The sequence below is a fragment of the Atta colombica genome, unplaced genomic scaffold (assembly GCF_001594045.1).
Source record: "Atta colombica isolate Treedump-2 unplaced genomic scaffold, Acol1.0 scaffold207, whole genome shotgun sequence".
NCBI lineage: Eukaryota > Metazoa > Arthropoda > Insecta > Hymenoptera > Formicidae > Atta > Atta colombica.
In genome coordinates, this window is record NW_017259302.1 from 3223948 (window position 1) to 3236025 (window position 12078).

The 12078-nt window shown below is 34.1% G+C and overlaps 1 protein-coding gene across 1 annotated transcript in view; it reads left to right on the forward strand.

Moving 5' to 3' along the window:
- Window positions 1-372: 372 nt before the first annotated feature.
- The window catches only part of LOC108687546 (Fanconi anemia group J protein homolog), a 50358-nt gene continuing 38652 nt past the window's right edge, over window positions 373-12078 (forward strand). The window contains exons 1-3 of the mRNA XM_018193372.1: window positions 373-744; window positions 935-1511; window positions 1883-1994. Of these exons, the coding sequence (XP_018048861.1) occupies window positions 653-744; window positions 935-1511; window positions 1883-1994 (781 nt within the window). The 5' untranslated portion in view covers window positions 373-652. The remainder of the gene's footprint in view (window positions 745-934; window positions 1512-1882; window positions 1995-12078) is intronic.

Sequence of the window (12078 nt, forward strand, 5' to 3'; positions counted from 1 at the left end):
TTTTAAATGAGAAGACGAACCGTACACAACAAGCGTAAATATTATTAAAGCACTGTCTGATGCTATTTAAACATTTTTGTATGACATCGAGTAAATATTTATGAAATGACGCGCGAGAGAGAGGCGCGCGTCCACTTAGCGTTTCAAACACTATAGAGCATTTGTAGAACTAACATGACTGTCCATTTGACGCTTCGGAACGCTTTCAGCAAGATGATCTGATTACGTTTTTGCTCCTGCAACTTTGCAGCGGGGCTGATCAAAGCGCGGAGCCGGATACGGTGCATCCTTTGCATATCCCTAAAACCGGCCGGCCCTGACCGCAGTCTTAAGTGCATGAACGCACGTCACATTTTAAACGAGTCACGTGGCCTCGCTGCCTCGCGGGATTGTAATGTTTTGATCATTCGTTCGTTTCGTAGTGCGATGGAGTTTTATACGAAATGTTTATTTTTAAATAGTCATCGCACAATGTAATTAATGCAGTAAATAGTAATGAAAGAAAATTCGATATAAAAGAATTGATCGATTTGGAGACGAAGAAGCGAACGAATATATGTGAGGTTAGGAAGCATACGGCGGGAAAGCAATATAGCATACGTGCTGTATTTACGGCAAGGCCACATTTGTTACGTTCTACAGGTGTTGATTGATGATTGTGATTTGCATCATCGTTACTGTGATAGGATCGTTTATATGCGCGTTTCTCAAAGCTGAGATCGACGAGTGGTTCGGAGAATCAAGGTAGGCAGCATTCACGTGTCACGAGACAAATGTTTTATAGGTTAACTTGGTGATCTAAGCATAAGCATGGTGTAATAAATCTGCCTCAACTAACGCTTAGATTTATCTTTTGAAAACTTTTCGCGTTGCTAGATATGCTCGACAAAAGCTAGTTTTATTCGTTTATTTAATCATTTTCATATTCTTTCAGTATGAAGAGGCAATCGAGGTTATCTTTAAAAAGAAACAATAGCAGGTCACAAAATAGTGATCTAATAGAGATATCAGACGATGATAGTGTTGATTTATCACCGAATATATGGAAAAATACAGAGGAATATACAAATGTAATAAGTGGAACAACTAGCATTCTGAATAACGCGATAGATGTTTCTAAGTATTATTTGAAACATGATATATCAGATGATTTTAATGATGAAGATATTATTATTGATGATGTTCCTGATAATGATACTTCTAAGAGCCAATCAATGTTTAATTGGAATAAACCAATTTTTGATCCATTGAGCATTTTTCCTGAATGTAGTACTTCATATGAATGTAAAACTTCAAGGAGAAAGATGATAGAAGCACCTAACAAAAGACAAAAGCTAATGAGAAATAATTCAGATTCAAGCTATAGTGAGGATGAGTTGATAAATTTTGATTTTCCTAAGAAAGATGCTTCACCACCTCAAGTTGAACTACAACATGATATAATGATTGCTGGAACCAGAGTCAAGCTTCCTGTTAAGCCATATCCATGTCAAATAGCAGTGATGAATAGTGTGAGTATGATTATATAGTTATATTATGATTATATAGTTAAGTTGATGTCATTTCTCTTTTATCATAGTTTTATTAGTCATTTGTCTGCAATCTAAGTTTTTTTTTTTATTACAAGTGATACTTCACTCAATTTTTCACCATAATTTTTGTTTAAATTTTACTATTAAATGACATTTGATTTAAAAAAATTATTTGTTAATGTAATAGAGATGTTGAAAAACAATGTTGAATTTTTCCACATTTTTTGAAAGTTTGAAACAATAAAAAAATTGAAGCTTGACAAAAGAGAATCAGATTACAGACAGAAGGAGTAAAAATATAAAGATCACATTATAAATGGATTCATTAATTATGAAAATTGTGTGTGCAGCTTATTCTAGGATGTACTAAAGAGCAAAATTGTCTTTTGGAAAGCCCTACTGGCAGTGGTAAAACTCTGGCGCTTCTCTGTGCAGCTTTGGCATGGCAAGAGCAATACAGTGGTAAGTTTAGAACACGAATATTATTATATATTAAATGTATATCAATTAAGAATTAAACCAAAAACATTAGAATTTAGATTATCCCATTATCAAAATTGTTGTATAATTTTTCTAGTTATTAACAAGATTATTGCGTTTCAATAAAGATGATTATTAAATGCGGATTCTTAATTACACAATAAATAAAATTAATTAGTTTGCACACTAAATTATGTTAAAAATCCACGTGCCCGCTTAGAGAGTTGAATGATGCATGCTCCCGCGCGATCCATCATATGATATTCATTAATTTCCTACCAATCGTGTTCATGCAGCATTTTCCGCGGCCGCGATTATGTCTGTCCTCAAGATTTATCGAGGAGCTTCGCGAAAATCTCGTTTCGTCGTTGTGTGACGTCTCGTGACAGTCGGTCATTAATGTCAATCGTTCTAGCGACTTTTTCTCTATAACACATGTGTACACATGTCTACTCATTACTCTCATCGGATTTTTGACTGTTACACAAATTTGAAAAATTAGGGAGATGGAGCCATCACCTATCGCGCTTGTCTTTCCTTCGCCTCGCAGTAAAGCATCATTCTTATTAAAGTTTCCACCGAAGTTTGTCGACGTTTTACTTACTTATCTCGTCAAAACTTTACCAAGTTTTTCGGATAATTTCTTGACGCGATGTTATGCGATTTGTTATGTCCATCGGATCGTTAGCTCAATCGCAATCTTTATTTCATATTAATATTATTATTACATCTTTTTTTTTAATATAAATCGATTTGAAAAATTCTATGTGCTTTATAAATAAGAAATTCCGCACTAATTATATGTAGAACATTAAGTCTCGGTGAAATGAGTTTGTTTTCATGAGTTTGTTTATTGTACACTTTTTTATTGTTGGAGAAAAATGTATTAAATTTTAATAAATATTTGTTTAAATAATATTAGCTGAATATTTACTAAATATAAATATATATTTATTTGAAAAACCATTAATTATCGTATTTTTTATTGAGTAAATATTTACTATAAGTAAATATTAAATTATTACTGTTAAAAAAAATTTGTATTAAGATTTAGTAAATGTTTTTTCAGTGTTACTTAATGTTTATATAATATGATTAATAAAAGATGTAATAAATAGAAAGTTCGATAATGGATAGGTTTTGAGTTATAGTAGAATTACACAAGTTAAAAATTATTCATTATTGAGGCTTGGATTTATTACAGTTTTCGTTTATCATGTTAGCTAAGCTATAATATACGTGAAAACGAACTGATTTCGCCTCAATTTTCTATATAATTAGTACAAGGTTTTTTGCGGGTAAATGTGACATATTGAAAGAGCATTCTTGCTTTAAATTTAGTAAATTTATCCACTGTCATACTTTGCGGTTAACTCGTTAATGCGGTCGAAATTAAAAATTGCTTTGCAAACGTTTAATTTATGTGAATTTTTTTTAACGAAAAAGAGCTTATAAAAGTTAATTGCGGATCGTAAATATTGCGCGTTCATTCTCACGTATAATCACCGAATCACGTATAATGCCGAATTATTGCGCCGAATGGGAGTATATTTAACTAGGTGGAAAAAAGACGCAGATTCTCGTTTCCTCGCTAAGAAAGTCATTTCAATCGTTAGCGGTTTCTTAGCTATGATATTAATTTAAATTATTCAACCGTTTATGTGCACCGGCATAATAATTCTTACAATCACGAAGTCGCCGATAATTTCGACTCTGCACGCGTGCATGCAGCTAATTGTTCGCGATCCGTTCAATTTCTAAACAATTAGATTTGCCTTTGCAATGCGCGGTGTCCCGTACGACCGTCCTCGGTCGTACCAGTCTACGAAAAACAGCGGCCGAGCATAATCGTCTTTCTTAGTATAATGCGCCGAGAATATATTTTCGTTCAATGTCGGACGTCTGATGGTCGCTTTGTATTCTACCTATAGCGATAAGATATTGGCATTTACGCTTTTGAACAAATGCCGCCAATAATATGACCTGTACAGCATTTTACACAAAGTAGTGCGTACAATAGAAGAAATATTAGGGGAATAGGAATAAAATAAAATATTAGAAATAAAGAAGTCAGGAAGAGATCTTAAAAAATGTGATATACAATAATACAGTATAAATAAGACATACAAATATGTATCTTTTGCTAAAAAAATATCTTGTATATTAATTGTATTTTTTTAGTATGTGTCATATTTAAGAATATATCAGGTGTATAGTCTGCAAAAGAGTAATCGAAATTGGAAATTTATATTTTCCATATATTCTCTAAATCTAAGTTAGTGGACAGTCAGTAATTATCCAATGGCATACTTGGCATTGAATAATCAGTGAAATTAAAAAAGGAAGAATATTTGAGCATCATATAAATATTGATAATTTTATTTGGGTCATAGAAATAATTATGTAAAATACTCAAAGTAATTGATAAAATGTTAAAACTTTTTGCAGCTTTGTAACCAAAACTTAAATGTTTTACATAATTATTTTGATAATCTAGCAAAATTATTTTCATCTTTTTTATCTTTAGCTAAATTTTTAGCTACTTTAGTAAAATTTTTTTTTTTCTTGTATATATATCAAACTTTCAATAAGGTATTTTTATTTGACAAGGCAATTTTACAACTTAAATAAAATTTTTTTCATTTTATCTTAATTATTTTTTAAAAACATGTCTACTTAATAAATAAACAAGGAAAGGGCCACGAGCCAAGCTAGGTATTTTATTCTATATATTAAATTTTTAAATATTGTACAATTTCTATCGGATCACTCTCTGTTGAGACACAATAGAGTACAATATACATACGAATTGTTTCAACTTTTATCGGGTTATTCTCAATGTTTAAAATAAAAATGTTAAATTACTGAACACAATACTTCGATATGTGTGAACGATAAATTATATTCCCTATAAATATTAATTCGACGACTTCAAACCAGAGAGAACATCTATCGGATATTAATAAAAAAATAGGATCTCCGTCTATCATTTCAGATCATCGCATTAATCATAGGCACGATTTCAATTGGAACGAAGTAGAAATTTTAGACAGAGAATCTTCGTATAATAAATGATTAATTTCTATGATGGTTTACATAGAAAGACAATCACAAGGATTGAATAAACAGAGCGATACGGAATCGCTATCAGATATCTTCCCATATTTCAATCGTTATCTCCTTTCTAATATTTCTATCTCCTCTATTAATTTCTTTCTTTCTATTTTATATATTTTTTTCCTTTGTTCATTACACATCATTGTAACATTTGCTCACATTACAAGTACATTGTTCTAACGGCTCTGAGTTCTCATCAGCAAAATTGTCAAAACTTCAAATTACATAATTGTTACAATACATAATTTTATATAATAATTTTCAGGATTTTCAGATATTTAGCTTCAATTGTTCCTATTTTTATAATTAAACTAGAATCTAAAATCTAGAAGATTAATAATAGTTAGAGTATATTAGTATGATTATAAACTCAATTTTATTATTAAAACTTACTTATTAATTATCAGGAATATCTATTCACTCTTATATACGACTTGGTGCACACTGTTCAAAAGTCTGCATATATTTTACTTGTATTGATCATTGAATTATTGGTCGCCGATTCGTTCCATTAAATAAGAAGAACTGCGAGCGATGCGTAAGAAAGAATTAATGCTTAGGGAATATTATATATTAATTTATCGCTTATATTGAAATATTGTATTCAATAACTTAACATTTTTATTTTTAACATTAAGAATGATCCGATAGAGATTGAAACGTATGTTTTTATACTCTCTAAATCTGAATTAGTGGTATAGTCACTAATTATCAAGTGGCATACTTTGCACTGATAATCAGTGAAGTTCAACTAAAAAAGAAAGAATGTTTGAGCATTATATAACTAAAATACTGATAGTTGCACGTTAATTTCAATCTTCTAATATCATATTCATTAAATTTAAGCACTAAAACAAGGTTAAATCACCATAAAGATTAGTTAGGTTAGGGATCTCACATTTCATTCACTGATTACTAATGGCATACTTGACACTGGATAACAGGGATTATCCACTGATTCAGATTTAGAGAGTATGTACGTGAATTAATATATAACATAAAATACTTAGCTTGGTTCGTGACCCTTGTTTAGTTATTAATTTGTTTAAATTTATGAGCCTTAGTATATTATTTGAAGTATTGTTGTGTCTACTTCTTATTGAAATAATTTTTTATCTAGATCCTAAATCGCTGTTAAATGGATGCTAAACAGAACTTTTACAGATATTACTTTCAAATACATTATAGAAGAATCTGTTAATTTTTTCATATTTTTTCTATTTTGTTAAAAAAATATGTATAACACGTTTTTAATTTCTATTCCTAATTTTTTTTCCTAATATTTAATATTTACTCTTATTTTTCTAACATGTGCTTTTATTATACGTAATGCCTAACTCTCTATGGCATTATAATATATAGAGTCTTGGAGTTTGTAAAAAATTTTATGACGTAGCGAATCAAAATATGACATATTGTAATTTCATTTAAATTTTTATATTGTGCACGTTGTTTAAGGTGATATTTTTCGTAACACATACAATTGCAAGTCTAATGAAATTTTCGCTGTTTTGCTGAAACATAATTTTCTTGATTTTAATCCCACCTTATCTAAGGAAGTCGTGTTGTCGTTAACGAGATTTATTACTCATCAATGATCTATGTCACTATTTATTTCATTGGAAACACATTTCCGTGACTATAGCCTTCAAAGTTTTGTCCGAGGTAGCAAGTAATTTAAGAATCGTTTGTAAACTCAGTAATTTATTGTATACAATGCTATCTTAATGTGGCATATCGCGTTCCTTGTAGGCGAATGTCAACCGATCGAGAGATAATTGTGTCGCAACTTATGAAGTCAAAGTTATATACTTTCCAAATTTATTCGTTTATTTAAATTGGAATTGTTTTCAGATAGCGACACTTTTACAACAAAATATTTTCTATCTTTATATTACGTGATTACGCGATTGTATTCCGTGAAAGGTTAGCCAAATTTATCTGTATATTTCGATGCCAAGCTACGTTTCGATCATTTATAGCATCAGCTAAAGTGCATATCGCGACAATGAGGCTGGAACGTATTCAACGATCGCGTGCCATTTCGAGCTGCACGAGCGACGAATTAAATGTTCCGCGATGTTAACGTCAAATTTGCGTGAGCAACGTCAGAGTCCGCGAGGACGACGTAGGACGGACAAAACGTCTCCAGGAATACCGGGAAGGACAGCACGACCCGTCGTCGCCTTCCGGAATTATGGAGTCTCGTCCTCGTGACGTCGCGTCACAAATCGAAAATTACCAGGCACGCAAAGGTTCTTTTTCTTTAACAATGCTTTTACCAAGAGACGATCAAAGCAGTTCCAGTATTCAAGAATTCCCTCGTTGAACATATCATCGCTTCTTATTGTCGTTGAACAATGTGCACATTATGCAGGACAATGGCATCGAATGACATAGAATTGAAATCGATTTATTTTACTATGATAAATAGCAAGTAGATGAATATACTGCAGACGAAGAAAGAAGATAGAAAATATAGATTTTGAACACTTGATTTTAATTTATTTTTTATAATATTATGAGAATTATGAGATCGTAATTTCTGTATTTCTAAAGAGAAATAAATTTCTCATGTTTGAATAAAAATATAATGGCACTTTACGCGTTAAATGAAATTTATGTTCTTGGCAATCTCACGTAGACAATTAGTTGTCATTTACGATTTCTGATTATTAGTCCGTAGATACGCATCCCTAATTAGGCAAATCAGGATGGAGCGTCTCCATGAAAATTAGTCATGATAGTAATTTTCGTATACATGTAGAAGGGATACATGCGTAGGTGTATCACTTTGCACGACATCCTGCTTTTCCCAGTTATAATTTGCTTTATGCTTTAAACCTGGCGCTGTCACGCTCTGCTGGAGGTCGAGTGGTACTGCTAGCCGCCAAACTGTAAACTTAGCTCGTTGAAGAGCCGCATAAATTAGGTCCTCGAAAGGGAATAGAGAATTTTCTAACGTAGCGGTTTAATCGATACCGCCATTGCCGTTGGCTCGTCGGAGATTCGTTTTGATATTTACGTTTCTTTAGCTTTCTTTCAAAAATGCAATTAATCCATTTGGAGACACAATCAAAATCGAATACGTCTAATCTGCAGCGCGATTCAACAGAGAAAAGAAATATTTCATTTTTAAGTTCGGGAAATAGAAAGAAAAGACAACATATGTATAAGCTTGGAATATATATACGTATTCATTGCAAGAGGAAGAGGTGTTGATAGAAGAAAAATGCGAAACTTGAGGATTCAGCTCGCGGCCACTTTGTTTGGCGAGCTAATGCGACTCGCGAGTCGCATGTTTTACATGCCATCCATAACACCCGATTAGTTTGACGTACTGGGGAATTCGAAAAACTTAAATCGTTCATAGAACGGAGGAGCGTGATGCACTGTGTAGTTGGTGGAGAGGAAGGGACATCGAGAGGGTGGTTGGACGAATAAATTTCGAAAGTTTATCGCGAAATCGCATGCCGGCTAATGTCACTTTATTACCAGCAGAAGACGACGACGTGGAGACAGGCTCGCCTCTATCCGGGGGGTTCGGAGAGGAGGCTACGGGAAGGATAAGTTCGAAATAACCGGCAGCGACGAGACCCATTGTGCGGCAGGAAACTTGGGAAGTCATAATAATTATCGGCGAACGCGGAATTATATATTGTGTCCCCGTGGCAACCTGTCGTCGTCGTCGTTGTCGTCGTTATCGTTGTCTTCGTCGTCGTCGCCGCGAATTGTCTTTGCGCCTCAGCATGCAACTTCAACGGAATATGCAGCTACATGCCCTGTGACGTCCTGACATTAATAATGCGTTGAGGATCCGCCTTTTATGCCGAAGGTACCAACCGTGGTACCATCGCCGAGAACTCTTCCCAGAAGGAACTCACTGATCGTGCTCTTTCGCTCTTGCATGATCAGCCTTCTCGTGTTCTCTTCTGGATATCTGGATGGCTTTTAAAGAGAGTAGCTATCGTTAAATAACGTATTGGTTTAACATAAATTTTTTTCTTAATTACGTAATTATCAGAAATACATTTTATTCCATTTAATAGCGATTAATAATCATGTGATCAATTTTACAGCGAGATAAACTTAATATAGATACAAACTTCGATATAGTGTAATTCTTTATTTTTGGATTTTTCTTTCTCTCTTTTCTCTCTAGCATTTTTTGGATGACTGAGGTGTAAAATAATGACACCTCGTTTGGGTAAAAATAACCTTTTGAATTTGATTCTAAAATTGAGTGTCGAAACTCTACCATTCATTCTTTTATACGTTTCTTCGCAACTCGCGAGAGAAGGAAAGGGGATCGGAAAGGGAAAGATAGAAAGCTGGAACGGTAGTCCTGGAATGGTGCAGGGCTACCCGCAGAGCACGTTACTTGCTGTGGCAGCTTCGCGAGCAAAAGACAAAGGAGGGCCCACGCTTTCATCCGTGCCGACATTAAGGTACCTACTGTATATGCCCTTTCGGGACACAATAAGGTCCGCATGCGGGTCCAACGGATCTCACGTCTCTCGCGTACACGTATACCCTTCTCACAATGAGAGTCTCCCACTTTCTCCCTTCCTCCCTACGCCTTTTTTTTAAATCCCTTCGTTGGAGTCTTTTTCCTTCGATGGCTATGCACTTCGGCCCCGAATTCCAGGGTAAAGGATTATCGAAGCGCCAACGCGCGCGCGGCTAAGATATTCGACAAGTCGTAAAACATTCGGTGTGTTATCCACGAGCGATAATAAACTCGCGGCGTTCGGCGAAATTGATTCCGCGGCTAATGAGTCTCGGTTATTTACGAACTATCGCGATGACAATTTGGTCGAATCGAAGAACTGGTACGGAAGGACTGTTTTTGTTTTTTTTTATTCGCATTGACTGATTTATCACTTGATTAATGCTTGAAAGTCGCTTCGCGAGTGATGGTAAAGCTTCATGAGGGATGACAAAATTCTGACATGAAGAAAGAGTTTCTTATATGTGTGTATCTAGGATTGACCTCAGACAAAAATATAGTTGTACCGATAATAGGATACTTGGAAGCGAAAGGTTCGCGGACAAGTCTGGCTGATTCCGAATGGTCCCCGAGTAAGCGAATAAGATAAGGACCCCCCGAAGGAATACGGCGTGCGCCGTCGATTCTTAACCAGTCCTGAACCTCTCTCTCGGGTGGTCCATGGTATCCCTTTTCCCCTCCGCGCTCTTTCTTTTATATTGGCTCCCTTTCTTCTTTCTCTTGCGTCGTCTCTTCTGTATCCCGCTTCTGCTACGGCTCGTTCCGCAACAACAGTGTTCCCAGTTGCTTCCGGTAAACATCTCACATTTTCGCACGGTTGCCAATCGATTTTAGAAAATTACTTTGCGCGAATGCCGCATTATCGATCGCAATGAAGAAAAATTAAGATGGTATTGCAAAACAATTAAATTATTCATAGCAAGTTTATCATAATTAATCGCGAGTTTTTGAACGAATTGAAAAATTACGATGAAGAAGGCTTACAATTTTTAAATTTAATTCAGTAGCGAGGAGTTCGCGATCGAATAGTCGCGATTGTTCGGTCGTTCGATCGGCGGTTGGTCGATAGAAGTCACGACGATTCACCTCCTTCCGAGAAAGGATCCGCGATTCAAAAAGCGCCGCCCTTGCGAATTCCAAACGATCCGCGATCTTACATAATTTCACATGCTCGGCAAGACTGCCCGGCGTTCTGGAATCGTCCCTTTCAGAATTTCCAGGATCCCGCTAACGATTCCGGATATTCCGACTACAGAATAGACAGTCTTGGCTCTTTGGTTCTCGGCTTTCAGACTTTCATCCACTTATTCAGTTTTCTAACGTGCAAATTGAAAACAGGCTAGGAAAAACATCTCTTAACTTATTTTTTTTAGTATATTACTTTACATTTCTTTTTAATTTATGTATTTAATTATGAAGCTAATTTGATTTTTTCACAATTCTTAACAATTTATAATCCTCAGTTTAGATTCTTTGGTACTTGAATTTTTAGTATCCTAACATGTTTTTTGTGTATAATGTTATAAATATAATGTTATAAATAACTTAAACTTTATAACTTAAATTTATTTTAAACAGACTTTTTTGACTCTTTTCTAATATTAATATAGATAATTAAAAAACGTACGAAAATAAATTATGTTGATCTCTTAGTGCCAAGATAATTTAAAGCGAGCGTGAACTCGCGAAACATGTTCATTGAACGAATTCGGCTGCGCATTCCCCAATGTAATTCACGTGGAATCGATTGTGTAGAACTTCAGTATGGGTGCTTTTCGTTCGGGCGGAAATGTTTCTCGCAGGTAAATCGCGGGCGCCAGGCGCCTCCGGGCGTGTCGGAAATCGCTCGCCACCGTTTCACCAATCGACGCCAACATTCTTGTTGTCGTCCCTTAAATAATGTCTAGTCGATTTGCTATTTTTTTCTTTCTATCAGTAGCACAACACACACGATTTAATTGAGTAAAATTAATAATAATTAATAAAATAGTCCAAACATTATAATTATAATGATTGACCATGCATTTTTTTTTTTTAGTTAAAACAAATCGTATCTTTCATATAGGTTTTTCTAATGTGTTTTTGTTATTGGGAAAAAAATTCAATGTATTTACGTGAAAAAAACGATTTGAAGTATCTAAAATTCTAGTTAGATACAGATCTAAAAATAATTTTATTACATCATCAGACTAATTATGTAGAATGCTCAAACATGATGATAATACATTAAAAGCTTTTGATATTCTAACAGCTAACAAGTACTTCAAGAGGAGCAATCTAAAAAGGGGAAGTACAAATAAGCTTAAAAAGCGTATATTCTTTCTTAAATGTTCCATATAGAATTATTTTGATGGAGTAAAATTATTTTCAAATTTGGATCCAGCTAAAATTTTAAATGCTTTAGCAAAACTATTTTTTTTTATGTATATATATATATAT